The sequence below is a fragment of the Lissotriton vulgaris genome, chromosome 5 (genome assembly GCF_964263255.1).
Source record: "Lissotriton vulgaris chromosome 5, aLisVul1.2, whole genome shotgun sequence".
NCBI lineage: Eukaryota > Metazoa > Chordata > Amphibia > Caudata > Salamandridae > Lissotriton > Lissotriton vulgaris.
Genome location: NC_141693.1, coordinates 375,572,955 through 375,591,942, shown reverse-complemented (window position 1 = coordinate 375,591,942; position 18,988 = coordinate 375,572,955). Strand labels below are relative to the sequence as shown.

The 18,988-nt window shown below is 44.3% G+C and overlaps 1 protein-coding gene across 8 annotated transcripts in view; it reads left to right on the top strand.

Moving 5' to 3' along the window:
* KCNAB2 (potassium voltage-gated channel subfamily A regulatory beta subunit 2) overlaps positions 1–18,988 on the top strand; it is a 1,185,210-nt gene that overhangs the window by 513,127 nt on the left and 653,095 nt on the right. Inside the window, exon 1 of one of the 8 annotated variants that reach the window (XM_086921733.1) lies at positions 17,228–17,380. The exons of 5 other annotated variants lie outside the window; for them this stretch is intronic. In XM_086921733.1, coding sequence (XP_086777859.1) covers positions 17,357–17,380 — 24 coding nt within the window. In that variant the 5' untranslated portion in view covers positions 17,228–17,356. Of the gene's footprint in view, positions 1–17,227; positions 17,381–18,988 lie in introns of those variants that run through there. 2 more of the 8 variants (XM_086921724.1, XM_086921732.1) reach the window with 2 other exon arrangements.

Genomic DNA, 18,988 nt, shown 5'->3' with positions numbered 1-18,988 from the left:
CAGTGAGTGCAGAGTGACAGTGAGTGCAGAGTGTGTGCAGAGTGACAGTGAGTGCAGAGTGACAGTGAGTGCAGAGTGTGTGCAGAGTGACAGTGAGTGCAGAGTGACAGTGAGTGCAGAGTGTGTGCAGAGTGACAGTAAGTGCAGAGTGACAGTAAGTGCAGAGTGACAGTAAGTGCAGAGTGCGTGCAGAGTGACAGTAAGTGCAGAGTGACAGTAAGTGCAGAGTGACAGTAAGTGCAGAGTGCGTGCAGAGTGACAGTGAGTGCAGAGTGCGTGCAGAGTGACAGTGAGTGCAGAGTGAGTGCAGAGTGAGTGCAGAGTGAGTGCAGAGTGAGTGCAGAGTGAGTGCAGAGTGAGTGCAGAGTGAGTGCAGAGTGACAGTGAGTGCAGTGACAGTGAGTGCAGAGTGCGTGCAGAGTGACAGTGAGTGCAGAGTGCGTGCAGAGTGACAGTGAGTGCAGAGTGCGTGCAGAGTGACAGTGAGTGCAGAGTGCGTGCAGAGTGACAGTGAGTGCAGAGTGCGTGCAGAGTGACAGTGAGTGCAGAGTGACAGTGAGTGCAGAGTGACAGTGAGTGCAGAGTGACAGTGAGTGCAGAGTGACAGTGAGTGCAGAGTGACAGTGAGTGCAGAGTGACAGCGAGTGCAGAGTGACAGCGAGTGCAGAGTGACAGCGAGTGCAGAGTGACAGCGAGTGCAGAGTGACAGCGAGTGCAGAGTGACAGCGAGTGCAGAGTGACAGCGAGTGCAGAGTGCGTGCAGAGTGACAGTGAGTGCAGGGTGAGTGCAGAGTGACAGAGAGTGCAGAGTGAGTGCAGTGACAGTGAGTGCAGAGTGCAGAGTGACAGTGAGTGCAGAGTGGCAGTGAGTGCAGAGTGCGTGCAGAGTGACAGTGAGTGCAGAGTGCGTGCAGAGTGACAGTGAGTGCAGAGTGCGTGCAGAGTGACAGTGAGTGCAGAGTGACAGTGAGTGCAGAGTGACAGTGAGTGCAGAGTGACAGTGAGTGCAGAGTGACAGTGAGTGCAGAGTGACAGTGAGTGCAGAGTGACAGTGAGTGCAGAGTGACAGTGAGTGCAGAGTGACAGTGAGTACAGTCACTCAGCACAACCATATTATCACTCAGAACCACCACAGCATCACTCAGAACCACCACAGCATCACTCAGAACCACCACAGCACCACTCAGAACCACCACAGCACCACTCAGCACCACCACAGCATCATTCAGCATCACTCAGCACCACCACAGCACCACCATAGCACCACTCAGCACCACCACAGCATCACTCAGCATCACCACAGCCCCATTCAGCACCACCACAGCCCCATTCAGCACCACCACAGCCCCATTCAGCACCACCACAGCATCACTCAGCACCACCACAGCACAAATATGTTCTCTCAATGTTTCAAGCTTTATTACAAATGTCACAAAAAGATGTTAATATTTCACTTCTGTTCTTGGATTTCGTTACAATAAAATACACTGAACATAATCTTCACAAAAGTTATTTACAAAAGTTTAAGCTATTGCCATTATAAATTACAATCACTTTTATTAAGTATTAAAAAAAATTAAAAGCCATTGTTATTTGTAATATCAATACATCTAAGTCACGTAAATACAAATGTTGCATTACAAATGCTATAGGTGTCACATTTGCGAAAGTTATTACTATTGGCATTGTAAATGACAAAGCTATTAATTTAGCTATTTTCAAAACCAACACATAAATGAACATTTGGTGAATTACCATTAAAATATTTGACTTTTTTACTAAGATATTATTGTACTCTTTTATGCAAACAAAATTTAGATACTGCATAAATAACTTTAATAAAACATATTTTATATGTAGCTTTTTATGTAAAAAAAAACTATAGCACAAAGCAAAAAACAATTGCCATTTACAATGCTAATACCTCAAATTTAAATAATGCGAGACCTATTGCATTGCAAATGCTTGTTTGTTCCTTCCTACGGCCTACGTGCTTCCTCGTAGCTAACAATCGTTTCAGCATTAATAACAATGGATCACAAGAAAGCCAAACTGTGTTTACTAATAAAATTTAATACCGGAATGCCCCCACTTATCTTTCCTTCACCTGAACTGACGGTTTGCTTTTATCCTATTTACATGCCTTTATAATTTCTCTTTTTTACTAATGACAGCATTAATTCTTTTCATCACCTTATCTTACCGGGTCTTTGTCCCCTTGGATGTTATCACTCGGATGATACCTGCCGCTTTTCACGTTAGGTTACAGATCCATTTATTTTTTAAAGAGAAGGCTTTACATGGTAAATATTGAATTGATATCTGTTTGTTTTAAAAAGTGGTTAACAACATTAAAACTGAGACTTCTCTCTAAATAAAAAAAAAGTAAACGTCCAGTGTGTGTCACAGCTGCAATATGGTTAGCTCGTTTCTAAGCACTCAATATTTTGGCAAACAAGGAGGCCTACAGAGAGTTACGGCATTTTGCAGAGGATCACACTGTTAGGTTGATTCATGCGCGCCGGGATTCAATGTTAATTAAATCGCCGCGTTCTTCAGTTCAAGCTTTTTTCAACATAGTCTTAGCACGAAAACTTCACACTAATACCCAGCAGCGAGAAACCCAAGAGCTAAACAGAAGCAAAATGTATCCCCCCCCCCATCTCTCCTCTCATAATGCCAGGGGCCTGGCGAATGTGTTACTAATATGCACACGCAATTACTGCCGCAGCTTCCTGCCCGGCTTCCCTCAGTTTATTGTCCCAGACAAGGTCAACAGTCAAGGGAGCAGGCAGAGAACGAAGTGACTTCCCACTTTGATCTATACCTGCTATGCGACCCACACCAGAAGAATTCTGTTCACAGTGGCATCCTTCCGGTCATCTATCCGTCCATTCTTTGTGGTGCATCTACCTATTCATTCTTTCACTATTTCATGCAGCTATCGGTGCGCAGTTCTATCTATCCATCGCTCGCTCACTAATTTATCCATCCAGTCATCCTTTTAGGCATTCATCTATTCACCCACTCGTCCTTTATCATTTCTTTAATTTATCCATCTAGCCTTTCTGCCTCCCCTCACCCATCCATTCATCTACCCGTTCACACATTCACACATTTATCCATACATACACACTCCAGGCCATTTATCTTTCCTTTTACCCATCTATCCATCCATCCGTTCACCCATTGATTACCTCACCCTTCAATCCATCTCTTCTTTCATGCATCCCTCTGGGCTTTCACCGTTCTAATTTTCCATTCATTCATCCATCCTTTCACGTTTCCATCCATCATTACATCTGTCCTTTCACTCTTCCATTGAACCACACTTTAGCCTTTCCTTCTTTTCACCTTTACTTCTTTTCCCCATTGTTGAAAAAATGTTTCCTTCACAGATTCTCACTCTTTTTTTTCCCTTTTTAGGTTTCGCCTGGCGAACACCCGCACAGCTCTGGGTGTGTGTGTGTGTGGGGGGGGGGGGGCCTCTGGCGGTGTGTGTGGTAGTAATTGCTGTCGGCTGAGCTCGTCCGTAGGGTTCAATAGGTCTCACATTTGCGAGACATTAAGCTAATGGCAATGTAAAAGACAATGCCATTTATTTATCTGTTTTCAAAACCAACACATAAATACAAATTTTGTCATTTACAATGCCAATAGCTCTAACTTTTCCAAAGGCGAAACCATTGCATTGTAAATGCTTGTTTAAGCAAGGGAAAGGCATGGTGATATATGTGGGTTGTCTTAACATCCGGCTGTATTTCTCCCTAGCAGATATTTCCTGGATAGTGCTCAATCAGAATTCAATATTTTGGTATTGCGTACACTTCTGATTTTCAATCTGCTCTGTTATGTCTTTTGTAATTACCATTTCAAAACATAATACACTTTCCTTGGCAAGAGCTCGAGCTCATGTTCTTTTCTTCCCTGCGAGGAGAGGAAATGACTGACATTGTACCAATAGTGCCACCTACCCTCTACCCCTCCCAGCAACTACTGTAAATGAATGAAAGTGAAAGCACGAGCTGCAATGTCCCAACTTCTAAGTTTCACTGCCCCTACCTTGGGAAAGGGCTGCAAAGTACAACGCCCTCTTAAGGTTCGTATTAAAGGCAGCGCAGGCTTCCTCCTTCCTTTCCCAACAGCCTATGGTAACTTGCGGCAGAAGGTGTACCTGTGTTCGTGCATTATTACTACTGTAGCTGACTTTACATTTAAGCAATGTGCGTGGGAAGACAGGAGAATGCACCAGGAGCTGGAGGGTGCTTTACTAGAACATTCTGCTATAATGCAGTAGAAATCTCTGATGCCCACATCACCCGCAGAAACTCACAGTAAACGAACTAAAATATACGATATTAGCCCACAGATCCTCCCAGACAGCCTGTGTCAGCCCATCACTCCTGGGGCGGGCAGTTATCGGCCAGTACAACTTCCTGTTTGGTCTGTGACGTTACACTGGAATCGGATGGTGTGTTCCTTGCTAATTTAATGCAGTTACATCGGGCCGTTCCTTTTCATTGCATACAATACTAACCCCTCGAATTGTTCCTGAAATAGTGACAAGTGTTTCATCTTAGTGAATTGTATCGGGTACCTCAGGCTGAATTTGGGGACGTTTTGATTGATTCATTTTATTTTGCTTTGTGCACGAGCTTCAAATGTTCACAGCCTATTCTAATTATAGGTGTTCCTTTACCGAAATGTGCATGTATGTCCGTCATCTAATTTATATCTCCTCTCAATGAAAAGGAGTTCCACGCTTCTTAACTTTAAAGATATATATATATATATATGTGTGTATATATTATAAATCAGGGGTCTCCAATGAGTAGCTCGGGAGCTACTGGTAGCTCGCCACAACCTTCAAAGTAGCTCTCAGAGGTGAAGTCAAGCCCAGGATGAAATTCAGAGAGTAGGCACCTATTAAAGAAGGCAGCACTACTCATCTTAAGACCCTTAGAGGGACAGCCAGCCAAACCTATGTCAGTAATTCATACTAAACACACACAGTATCGGCCTATAGGGCTTGCCACTTGATAGCTGGTATCCAATCTCAATATAACTAAGCCACAAGGAGATTGACCATGGTGTAGTCCCTGCTTTATTAATCACAACATGTGTGTGAACAGTGGACCATAAAAGAAGTATGACAGCAGTAGCCTGAGCAGTAATCAGTGCTGACCCACCAAAGTGTGAGACTGCAGGAGCCAGAGTATAAATGTGTCAGTTGGGTGCATGATCAGCTCAAGGTCTGAGGAGAACAGGGCATGATCCAGACCAGATAAAAGTAAGAGACTCATCAGCATTTATGTGCATCCATAATAAACACTATTGGTTCCTGAAAGCTACACCTGGTGTCAAGGACCGCCAAATGTGTATTCTTGCCCCCATCATAAGGGTGTTATCTCTGATATAATTGTGCCCATTCGTGGCATAATAGTGCCAATGTCATAATAATGGTCATCCTTGACTATTTTGGGTATTTTTGGTCTATTTGTGGTATAGTGGCAGCCATCATTTACATACTGGGAGCATGACTGGCCTACATTTACCTATTCTTGGCATAACAATGGTCATGACTGATATATGTTTCTACCCTGACCCTTATGGTTTCCAGCCTAGGCAGAACTGGAGTCCTAGTATAATAGTGCAGCATTATTGTTATAAAACAGGCATCCGTGGTGCTGTGGTGAGCATCCACAGCATAAGACTGTAATACCTGTGTATTCAAAGAAGTCTGTCCTTATGAGGCATTTGTACATGGGAGTACTTGATGAAAATGATAAGCGGATGTTTTGGGACTGTGCATTTCCTAAAATCGGAAAACTGATATTTTAAAGGCAGTTTTTGTTTTCAAAAATGGGTTTTCTTCTGGGAAACTGAGTTTGTTTGTCTACGGTGGAAAGTGGTATTTGATAGAAAACTTTAAATTTTAGAAACTGATGAATGATAATTCAAGCTGAGCTGGAGAGACCTACTGCTGTACTTATATACTTTGTGCGGTAGGGCATGTCAAGATTTGAATGTTACTTCATAAGTCAGGTGGAGGCATTTTATGTTGATGAACATTTTCCTGGGATTTCTGCTGGTAACCGCACCAGGGGGGCCTTTTACGTACTTGCATTGTTTGCGCCTGCTGCACCTTTGAAAAGGTGCACCTGGCACAAACAAGGCCAATGCTCCCCGTTATGGTGAATGCGCTGCCCTGGGGACATTGCATTCATGTGAAAACGCAGAGCAGTTGCTCCTTGTTTTCACAGTGCAAGTGGCATCCGCCTGCACTTTCAAAGGGGATGAGAGATCCCTTTGTAAGCGGGTGCAGTCAGTGACTGTACCACTACACCCTCCTGCAAGGGGATGTCTGAGGGGACCCCCTTCACCTCCTGCAGAGGGCTGCTCTCAGGGGGTGTACGGACAGTACGCCAACTTTTAAATGGCGCACTCTCAGTGCACCTTCTGAGGGCTTCGTTGTCTCTGTGGCCGTGTATGTAATATGGCGCTGGCGCAGGGTCAAAGGAATTTCCTCATTTGCATAGGGCACGTCCATATGCAAATGAGAGACGACCCTCTGTTGATAGCACTGGTGCTTTAAGTGCACCAGCGATATCGGTATTATAGAAGGGGGCGCACAAGTGTCTGCGCCCCCTTTTATAATACCAAAGTTCCCCGGGAGCGTGCATAGCGGGCGCAAATGCTTCTCGTGCCCCCTGGGGCACATTATGTAATACAGCACCTGGAATGCTTGGGTAGTAACTACTGATAATCCTGTTTGGGTGGTCATGGTGTAGTCACTATTTTACAGTTATAAAATTTACCAGTAGCTCAGGAAGACTTCCCTTGAGCAGAAGTAGCTCTCACTACAGAAAAGGTTGGAGACCCCTGTTATAAATAGTTCGTTAAAGTTAAGATGTGTGAAACTGCTTTTTCATTGAGAAGAGATATAAATTAGATGACGGACATAACATGAAAATGTATAAAATGTGTTGACGAAATTCCAAGCACAAGCACTTGAACTGTTTTAAAGCGACATGGCTGCCGCATGGTTGTGAGCAAGGGAGGAGGCCACTGTAATCCGGTCAGATTTTGAGGGAGACATGTCCGATATCGCTTCAGGTTCAGTGCGAGGTGTAAACATTGGATGGATGTGCGCACAAAACAAACAGTGACTTTCACATTCTGAGGATTTCGCATTTCTATGGCACCCATGAGAGGCGCAAGTAGTTATGACGTGGATTGAGCCCTTACATGAGCCCTTACAGGGCCGGCGCTAGGCATGGGCAGCATGGGCGACTGCCCAGGGCCCCGAGCTCAGCCCATCAATAGGGGGCCTCGCAAAAGTGTTTCCCCACCAGCCTCGCGCCTGTGGTGAGCACTGCGTGGCCCAGGGAAGGGCTGCCTCTCCTCTGGGCTTCGCAAGCATGTGTAAGAATAGGAGAAGAGCCCCCCCCCTCCCCTGTGCCTCACAGCACTGGTTAATGGCTGTTAACCCCCAGGGAGGGGGCCCCCTTTCCCCAGGGCCGTGCAGCCCACATGTAGTGCGAGGCCCGTCTGCATTTGCACCTTTGACCTGTAATTGGGGACAGGGTCGGATTGCGAAGGCAGGCAGTAGAGCATTGGCCGATGGGCCGGTGCTGAAAGGTGTGACATGGGGCGAAGGTGTTAAGTGTGGCAATCAGCCTTAATTGTGGCCAGGTGTTGCTCTAAGTGTTGTGTCATTCTCCTCTCAGCCCCCCATTGGGGCCGCAAAGAAGTGTCTTGCCCCAGACCGCTCCCCTGCCAGGCAATGGTGGGTGGGGGCAGGTGGGAGTATGTCGGGCGGCACTGAGGGAGCCGGATTTTGGCTATGGGCAATTGACACCTTAGCCTCCATGGTAGCAGCAGTAGCTGTGTCCTTTTTCTTGACCCCCCTCCCCTGCAAGGTCATCACCCTGAAGAAATGGAGGGCTGGGGAAGGAGTGAAGTATGATAGGCCTTCCTGGAGGGTGTGGGTGTATTTACATGGGCCTCGCAGTGAGATAACCTTTGTTAGGCTTTTATTAAACTAGAGAGGATGTGGCATTGTGTCCTAAGCTGCCTACATTGCCAGTCGGAGACCAGGTTCTAGTCCCAGCATCAGCTCAACATCCTGTCATTCTGGGCAAATCACTTATGGGTAGATGCATCAACGTTGTCATTTGCGATTCCTTATTTGCGAGAAATAAGGAATCGCAAATAAGGAATCGCAAATGGCAATGCATCATTAATTTCGCTATTTTATTGAGATTCGGTAAAAATCGCAATTTTTACCGAATCCCAATAAAATTGCGAGTTTCAAATAGCGAATTCGCAATTCTCATTCATTCCTATGGGCTGAAATGCCCATAGGGATGAATGGGAATTGCGAATTCGCAATTTGAAATCGGAATGCAACAAAGCCGTTCAAGGGTGGAGAGGGGGGTCCAAAGGACCCCCCCCTGCACCCATGAAATGCACTTTTACATGTGAGTTACATACACACATGTCCTAAGGACATGTGTGTCTGTAACGTAGACGTTTAAAAAATGCATTTTTATGCGTTTTTACACATTTTTGCAAATTACCCCGAAGTTCAACTTCGTGGTAATTTGCATTTGCAATTTGTAAAATCGCAAATGTTTTGAGGATGATGCATTGCATTTAAGGAATCGCAAATTTGCGATTCCTTAAAAGCAATCTCATTTTTGGAACTCGCAAAAAATAGCGAATTTCCAAAAATGCTTGATGCATCCCAGAAACCAATTTAGGAAGTGCAAAAGGCCGATTTTTGCGAATCGCACCGTTTGCACTTCCTAAAAAGGTTGATGTATCTAGGCATTAATCTCACCAAAGATTAAAGTAAAAATACATTTGATCTTGTGCAGTGTAACTGTTGCCCATGTAAATCACCCCAATGCCCTAGCACGAGTTCACCTTATGTAAACTATAAAAATCACGGACCGATCGCAAAAAGCCATTTTTCTTTTACTTAATTCCAGCTATTTTAATGCACACTAACTGTCTGATTGGCTCACACTGCAACAACAAGGAGTTTAATCCCCAAGCCATGGTTTCCACTTGCCTTGAGTTTGCTTGAGTTTGTTTTGTGCTCAATGTGTCGATGTATGCATATAGCACCGTATGTAGATTTGCATATACACCTGGCACATAGCACTCCATGCATTATCCTCGCTGGCCTTTGCGGTTCTCCAACTATGCATTTTAACAAAAATAAAACGTGAACAAAAAGTCGGAATGCTTGTTCTTTACTTTGCATGTTTGTTGCGTATGAGTAAAATAAACGGTTGTTTTTGCGTGAGACAGTGTAGGAACAGAAACTGTCTATGAAGAGAATGCTGCAAAGCGTTCAAAGCAAAGAGAAAATAAAACAGCAACTTATTTATGTTATAAGATTCTGCAACGGCCAGAGCATGATAATTAGAGAGCACTATTTATATATAAATATCCATATTATTTCTAACATGTCCTATCTGTCTTTCTTTAGTTTAACTATTAGTCATAGTTATGTAAAGCGGCTTAGGAACATATTTTAAAGTGCATTCAACTTACGTTGACTGTTTACATACTGATCTGCGAAAAAAATAGAGACTTCCGCATTTTTCTTAATTTTCACACCGGCCAAGATATTAAAATACAGGTCATGTCAGTAAAAAAATCAGCCAGGTGGCAACCCTAGCCAAATCAGGTATTGTGGCCCTTGTGCCATTTTATTTCACCTAGCTAGCCGATACCGCCCCTCATTACCTTACAGGATTGCCCCTCTTTATGAGGCAGAACTGGAAATTGTATCATGCACTCATCTGGAAACAATCAGTTAACATGGAGTAAATAATATACATCTTTTTGAGACCTGCACCTAGCTTTTCCATCCAATGTGACAAATGTAATCTATTTAATACAGTTTTAAAATATATGGACTTATTTTATTTGTATATTTATTTTTTGTCCATGTTACTGCTATCAATCAATCAATCAATCATAGACATTTATAGAGCGCTCTACTTACCCGGAGGGTCTCAATGCGCTAGGGGGGGGAGTGCTGCTACTGCTCGAACAGCCAGGTCTTGAGCTTCTTCCTGAAGGCGAGGTGGTCTTGGGTCAGGCGCAGGTCGGTCGGGAGGGAGTTCCAGGTCTTTGCGGCCAGGTAGGAGAAGGACCTTCCTCCTGTCGTCGCTCTTCGGATGCGGGGGACGGCGGCGAGGGCGTGACTGGCTGATCGGAGGTGACGCTTGGGAGCGTAGAAGTTGATGCGGTTGTTGAGGTAGCTCGGGCCTTGATCGTGCAGGGCTTTGTGTGCGTGGGTGAGGAGACGGAAGGTGATTCTCTTGTTGACCGGGAGCCAGTGCAGGTCTCTCAGGTGTCTGAGATATGGCTGTGTCGTGGGACGTCGAGGATGAGTCTGGCTGAGGCGTTCTGGATCCGTTGGAGTCTCTTCTGGAGCTTGGCGGTGGTTCCAGCGTAGATGGCGTTACCGTAGTCCAGTCGGCTGGTGACGAGGACCTGGGTGACCGTCTTCCTGGTCTCGGTGGGGATCCACCGGAAGAACTTCCGTAGCATGCGCAGGATGTTGAAGCATGACGAGGAGACGGCGTTGACTTGTCTGGTCATGGTGAGGGAGGAGTCCAAGATGAAGCCCAGGTTGCGTGCGTGGTCTGTCGGTTTAGGTACGCTGCCCAGGGCGGGAGGCCACCAGGAGTCGTCCCAGGCGGAGGGCGAGGAACCCAGGATGAGGACTTCTGTCTTGTCTGAGTTCAGTTTCAGGCGGCTGGTCGTCATCCACTCGGCTACGTCTTTCATCCCTTCGTGAAGGTTGGCTCTGGCCGCGGCGGGGTCGTTGGTCAGGGAGAGGATCAGCTGGGTGTCGTCGGCGTAGGAGATGATGTTCAGGTTGTGTTGGCGTGCGATGGCCGCGAGGGGGCTCATGTAGACGTTGAAGAGGGTTGGGCTCAGCGAGGATCCTTGGGGTACGCCGCAGATGACTTCGGTGGCCTCTGACTTGTACGGTGGTAGGCGGACTCTCTGTGTCCTTCTGTCGAGGAAGGAGATGATCCATTCCAGTGCCTTCTCCTGGATTCCGACGATGTTGAGGCGCTGCGCTAGGGTGCGGTGGCATGTTAGGTCTCTTCAGAGATGCCAAATAAGATCAATAGTCCTGCGGTGTAACTTTCTGTTATGCCACTTCTTATGATGTCCACTAGGGCGGAGGAGCGTCACCCCACTGCTTTCTCGCAGAGCGAGAAGTAGAAATATAAAATGCAAAAACTACCATTTTATGTTTTTGATACTCACACTGCGAGAAAGCAGAAGTGTTTGGTTGGGGGCAGGCGGGTCTGCTTTAGGGCAAGGGAGGAGTGCCTTGCCCCGTGCTAAGGGCCCTGACTGTTTGGTCGGCCCTCCGGGACCGACCTAACCAGTCATGCACACTCTGCCCTTTCTCCATGTAGGCACCAATGCACCCTACATGGAAAAAACGGCCTCCCATAGGCGCCTGGCTGGTCGGCGTCCCAACCAATCACAATGCTGCCATTGGAGAGGGAGGCTGCCTGCTTCCTGTTCCTGCCAGAGGCAGGAAAGAAAGAGAGCAGGTCAGGAGCAGAGATGACGTGAGACCTGGGAAGGTAAGTTTATTTTATTTTTTGAATAACACCTGCGAGACCTCCCACCCGCGAGTCATGCTAGCCGCGACTGGATTTTACATGCAAATTAGAGGGGCCTCACATCTTCCCTTTCGCCCGGGGCCCCAGAAGTTCTAGGACCGGCCCTGAGCCCTTACATGATTGACATTTAGCAGCACCAGGTGCCGGAAACAGATAACAGCGACTGAGGAGGCTTGAACCCCTATTTGAGAACTATATTTGCATTTTAATGTAATCTCCCTGTTTCTCCAACTGTAGATTTATATGTGGATTTGGGCGCCATAAGGAGTCTAGTTGTTTTTTATTAAACAACTGCATTAGGCTGTGCAGCTTCTAATTAAACCCAATGTATATTAAATTGCTTAATGGGCAAGGCGTTACAGCTTGGACAAGGACATTTCAATCCCCAATAAATTGTTAATTGGGATCCGTATGTGTTTGGTAAATAAGTCCGTATTGTTATTTCCTACTTAAGGTTAAAGAATACAAGCTCTATTTCTTTGTGTGCATTTAACATTCTAAATTTGAATTTAATAGACCATGTGGTCCGGCATTTTTTGCACCGTATGAGATACTGTATTTTAGAGAGAATGAGTTTAAAGGATGCCATTTTTATTTGCTGTGATTATGTAATACAGCACTGTATATGTGTATTGCTCAGTCATGTTGCCTTGTTGAAATCCTAAATTGAATTTTGAAGTCTCAACACTAGTTGTCCGGAATTTTACTAATATGTCTTCTATATTTTGGAAATTGACTCACAATTGTACTTCTGCAATTTAAACGAATTAGTAATGGACGTGTACAGACACATTTGCAGTGGCAGTGACACAGGTAGTGTTTCTTCCGTGTTTTGCACAACACGTCACAGTATAAATAAGCCAATTATGTATGGGCTCTGTGTGTGCTCAAAGCCAGTTTCCAGCTGAAACGTATTGCATGGACATGGCAAGCATGGCTTGAATAAACGCTATAACTGAAATTCTGTGCAGTGTTGGTGCCTGCTCTTTATTTACAGAGCGGGCAGTGGAGGATATATATAATATATATATTCACTGAAAAAAACAACGGTTGCAGGGACGTTATAGTTAAGAGGAGATTCAACTCGTACAAAACCAGAGAAATTGGGCAGTTATAGTTACCTGAGCTAACTATAGCTTACGTCTCCACAATACACTGCTTATGACCTCACATATTACATGACTCATCACATGGTCAGGGACATCACTGATGACATCTTAAATAAAACCTTTGTTTTTTTCCTGTGATTTTTTTAAAGCCAATTCCCAACTATAACAACCCTATAATCTTTGTTTTTTTCAGTGAATTTCTATGGTTTTTTAACTAGTAATAATGTTTGCAGAGTGGTGGAGAAATGAGGCTGGGCCTCCGATTAGCACTCAGGAATCCCGCCGTGTAGGACTTACAGGAGGTACCAGGAGGGCTTCTTCCCAGTCCCGCTGTGAGGGGTAGTTGTCCCTCAAGGACATCCTTGAGGACAATCTACCCTTCCTGTTACCTCCATTAAGTCCCACACAGCAGGTTTGCTGAGAGGTTGTCAGAGGCCACGCCCCCTTTCTCCACCACTCTGCAAACGCTCCTCCTAGCTCACTACTAGTAGGGGAATTAAGTCAACTTGCCTCCATAGGATCCTTGGGGGCCAACTACCCCTCCTGTTAACTCAAGTAAGTCCCACACAGGTCCCTTACTCCACCCTGGACTTAGAAATGTATTGAGGTAATGGACAAATGGTGATCAAAACTAAATTTAGGAGAGCAAAGAAACCATGCACCTAACTGCTCTCCTCTTCCTTAAGGCTCAGTTAAAGGCGCTGGTACATTCTCCTTCCTGGCTTTGCCGTTCAGATTCTTGAACCGGTGCATAATGGTGATCAGGACAACAAAATCACTCCACTCGGCAAAGCTCCTTTGCATTCAGGAGCCCCAGCTTGGCATGATTCATTTTGCTTATCCCATCGTTTTCATGGTTTCTCCAATAGACGTGTTCACCTCCAGAAACGTGTACTCTTTAATAGCAAATGTAAAACAGAAGAATCAGATCGAACTGCTTGTCCAACCTCCCCCTCTGCATCTCTGCTTGTTAGGAGATTTTCAGGATTCTTTAACAAATGAGTCATTAAACAATGATGCTGTTGGATCTGGGCTACCTGTAGATGATTCCTATGATTGGTACCTTTTTCTGCACTAACATCATTTTATTTTCCTTGTATTCAGAGGTGTCTAGAATCACCCCCTCACCATGACTTTGCCCGTTTGTCCTCACAAAGGATTGTGATGCAAAGTATGCATTATTCATTTTAAGAGTTTTTTAATTTCTCGTGCTTTTTTTGTTTATTTTTCTTTCCCAATAGGTTTACTGGGAAAAGAGCTTGCCAGGTGCACCTTGATATCATTTCAGATACCCCCACTGGATATTGCATCGTCCACTGCAACCGCCCCACCAGGGCACGTATTGGGGATAGTTATTGCATATTGCCATCATTGACTCGGACTCATCCATGGAACAATCCAATATTCAGTCTCGAGCTCACTTCTTCGTTCTCCCTTACTGGCTTACTGCTCCCCCGCCCTAACTTCTTCACCACTTTCGCTAACTCTTTAGCTCCATGTATTCTTAACCTCTTCGCTGCGGGGGTAATTCCCCCACAGGGGTGGGCGGGGCGCCGCAGTGCTCGTGACGAGCCCAGTTCGTCATGAGTCACAGTAGAGCTGTGCTCATGACGAGCTGGGCTCGTCTCGACTCCGCCCACTAATTAATTTGCCCGCACAGTCGGGCAATCAATAGTGCGTGGGCGGACCACGGCAGTTATGACGAGCCCAGCTCGTCATGAGCACAGCTCTACTGTGACTCATGATGAGCTGGGCTCGTCATGAGCATGGAAGAGGTTAAAGTGGCCACTTTCACCATTTTGGATGGCTGTTACGTTCATCTTGATATAACCACCAATGCGACCCATCTGACCTCCTATATATTATGTCAGCACTTGGCCGTCATCATAGTCACAGGCTCCACTCATTCTGAGGGACATGCTCTTGAACCTGTTTTTTTTCTCTGTCTTTTTTGTATGTTGATCACTCTGCCTACTCCTCTTACATTGATAGACCATTATGCCATCCATTTTGCAAGCCACGTTTCTAAATATAGCTGTAAGTCCCCATAGCCCTCGAAGCCTGCCCCCTCCAGACAGTGGTCTAAAGTTAATAATGTCAGCTTCAGCACTACCCTAATCTCTACCACTCTAGCTTCCAGATATGATCTTGCCTCACTCGGAGAATTCCAGTCAATGGATTATCCTCGCCTTAGATAGTAATGTTCCTCTTAAACATTTTTCACAACAACTTAAATCCCCTTGTGCTGCTTGGTATAACAATGGCCTCAGGTTCGCCAAATGTCACTGTAAGACCATTGAATGTAAGAATAAGAGAGTTTATGATAACACCAAACAAAATATGCTCATGCCATAAAGAAATATAAAAATTTGATCAAGTTGATTAGAGCAACTTTTTACTCCTCTTAGATTGAAGCATTTTATTATTAAGTTGCTTTGAGACCTCATCAGTCTCGACTCCTTATGCGTCAGAAAGGAACTCATCAGATTCACCCTAATTGAATTCTTCAGTCCTCCTCTGCCTTTCTGTTCTGTGTTTCACATCTAAGAGCGATGTGTGCTTGGTGGACGCTCCTTTACTTCGTGGCTGCTATGTACTCGATCAACGCTCGACTCCTTTCCTTAGGTGGGATCCATATTTAGCTTACTTTTCGACAAATTTTTAATCTGGACTCTTACATTCTTCTGAATTCTGCCTTCTCTTCCCAGTAGCATGATCCTACAGCAAATGGGCACCCTTTAGTGTAACAATGTGTCGTTTAAAATGATTTAATTCAGAAAACCATTTCATTCATTCAGTGGTTAGGAAAGAATTTTGACTACCTCTCGAGCTGTTTCCCAAATCAACTAGTCCAAGTCCCCATCCACCGTTAGAAAAGCTCCGGCTGGAAGCTTCTACCTGTGGAGGTCATAGAACTTGTTCCCACTTTTTTCCATTTTAAAAAAAAGTGAGCGTTGCCTCATTTACTGTTTTTTTGATAGCTTGGCTTCTGCTTTGGTCTTAGAGCTAAGCTGGGCCCCGGGCTGGGCTGTCCATGTCCCCGCAGAAAGGTCGTTTCTTCTGCGCCCTGAAATAGACTGGGGTCACACAGAAACATTTATAGCAAAAAAGAAAAGAAGCGAAGAAGAATGTTACTGACATAACCTACAGACTTTAAGGCATTGTCAATGTATGCTTATACTTTTGCCGTTTAAGCGTTTCTGGGATCTTTTTATCCTGCTTTGGGTGTTTTGAAGGCCTGGGAAGTTAGATAGAGAAAATAGTGCTATCATTCCTAAAGGACAATACTGTCGATGGTCTGCACTAGAGGTGCAAATCTTTCAGCAGTGCAGCTTTGCTTCCTGTATTTTAATTGTGATCTTATTCACTTGAACAGCCAACGGCCCCAAGGTTCTAAAATGTAAAGTGCTTTGTTGTAGCAACCAGCTCCACGCAAAAGTGAGGAAACCATATCATTATCAGGTGTGGTGAGTCACCACTGCTGTCTCCCAGGGATAGTGCCACCTTTGCATACCACATCCGTCGCCCTTAGCTCTTTTCCCCACAGTAAACCGGAAATGTCTGCTTATCAACTATTTTGTTGTCAAAAATATAGTGGAGTAAAAATTTGCAACACAAAAAAGTTGTCATAAATTTAGTATACGTTTAGTCTATTTAACAAAATAGTCTTCATTTAAACAATTAGCATTTAAACAGTTATTTATAAGAATAAAGTGAATTGCAAAATATGTTTAATAAAATATGGTTACGATTAACTGCTATGTCATGGGGCAAATGTTAATTAATCAGATTAAAGTTCAAGTTAGTGTGTGAATTGTTGTTAGGGCAAGGGGCTGGCTTTGATAAGAGACAGAATTAGTCTATAATCTGTATTTGTAAAGCGCACGTTTGGCCCTCGATAACAGATGTTTGTTGTTACCCAACTAATTGGTACTCATTTTATCGACCTCAGATGGATGAAAGGTTGTGTGAACCTTCCAGGACTCGAGCCTATTTTCATGAAGTCAAAGATTCCCGGATTGGATACATTATTTCTAAATTATTTTTTGGGATGAAATCAGTAGAACAAAGGGTTTTCACACAAATGCACACATTATAGGTGTGAATCTGTGGTTCCTGTTTTTTTTTCGCTGTTTGCAAAGGTTTTGCGTATGGTGTCCTTGAGTAACTTGCACTTGGATTTGCCTCCCTCTGAGATTGCAGGTCGTCGGCTCGTTTGAAAGCCTGGTGCTGCTGTTGCTTGTTGTCGATTGTTCAATCATCAGCGCCCTAATGTTCTGCAGTATCAAACGTAAATGGCGCCAAAATCCATATGGTAAGTGTGCATCGGTAGGCTTTTAAAGGACAGCGAGGTCGTGAATAATTTAACTTATGTTTGCTTAGATCAAACTCCCCTAATAGGTCTAATGCATTCCTGTTAGAAAACCCTATTCCAACGGGACTCTTGTAGGAACCAATTGCTGTTGCCGTTCAGCGTGGCACTCCCACTGTGGGAAAGCATCAGCCCTTGTGTGTTTGCAGCTTCGCGCCCAGCCTAAATATACTAAAACCTTCTTTGCTCGTTTCATTTTAATGAGGAGAATTCCGAGACCACGGGTGAGTTAACCGGACGTGTCGCGCGTGACGCCCTTCAAAGATTTTCTCGCTGTTCGCTAGTGAAGAGTTGAGGCGGGTGGAGTTGGTTGAGGAGGCTGTGAGTACGCGGTTTGAGATACACGTCCGACAGTTGGATGCATTTGTGGTGTTTGAAAGACTATTTAAGCGCCGCCGTGCAAGAATCTGTGAAAGTGTTATTGTATGACTGACTGACTGACCCTTGAAGAAGTGCGTCAATAGGTCCGATAATGAACACGTTTTATAAACTTGTCCTTTATCGTTGGGGGGTGCGCGGGGACGGGCTTTGCCCTTTGTCAGCGCAATAAATATTGGTTTCTGATTCACTAAAAGTAAAGTGCAATCATGTATGGCTTATGCTTTCAAACTTGCTGCGTTTTATGTCTGCATGGACTCGGCGGCAGCACGTTTTGCCTGGCGTTTAGATTGCATGTGTTTGGAAATACTTCCTGCAGTATCGTGAATGCATTGATTACTTGACTGTTTTATTTGCATGTTGTTCTTAGCTTGAAGAAATAATTTCTTAGTATTTTTTTAGTTTTGTCCTTTTGCAAAACCAATTTCTTTAAAACAATACCCCTAAAGGTTGTGCATTTGATTATTTAAACCCTGTAAATTATGTTTTTGCAATGTGTAGAAGACACTGTCTGTGAAAGCAAGACTTCCAAAAGTCTGCATTTTTTAAGTCAACCATAGGAGAGGCACATGCTTCTACAGTGGCTCTATGCTGTAAATCAAGGCATGTAGCCACAGAGGGTGTGTCTATTAAAGAATGCCACATTTTCATATATTAGGATGGGCACGTTTGATACAATATATATGTTTTTGGGTGTTTCATTAGCTCTCGTGTATTGCAAGGATTGTATATTTGAAGAGCTCTATGGCATGGTTTTCTATATATTTGTAAAAAAAAAATAGAAAAGAAGAGCAAACAATTATAAATTGGAAAATTGTTGCTAAATTACATTGTTAATAACACCTTTAGATTTCAAAATGGTGGTCTCAATTATGTTTTGAGTTCAGAAACCAGAAAACCCCAGTTTTGCAACTCTTGATGGATTCTGTTTCTTTATATACAACATTCTAGGAATGCTCATCCTTTCATGGACGCCCGATGCACTAATGTTCACCTTAGTTCACTCTTAGCCAGGATAGTAAATTTGGTTGGAAGTCTGTGCAGGGGCAAAGCAGACAAAGGTCGCTGCAGAAATCCTACGTCTCACTAAAGTTCAAAATGGGCAGTGGATAAAAATGATGCTGATGGGTTTGTAGTTGCTTTATAAGGAGCAGGTTGGCATGTGCCTGTAAACTTTGCAGGTCATGTTGCTTAAAGGTTTTGGTCCAAAAAATTGAGCCGATGCTTTTTTTGCAACTTGAGTACATGGAAAAAGCATTACGTCGTTTTTTTCCCTCCAAACTCTGTCTGGAACATATTACGTAGTTTTGCAGTGGAACAAAATAATGCAACAGGGTGATTATTGACAATATTTGTGATCCTCACAGTAAGAGAGATGATTTATGTACTTCATTCACTTTCCAAGTATCCTAGTTAAACTTAACGTTTGAGCCAAAATTAGTTTGTGGGATTTT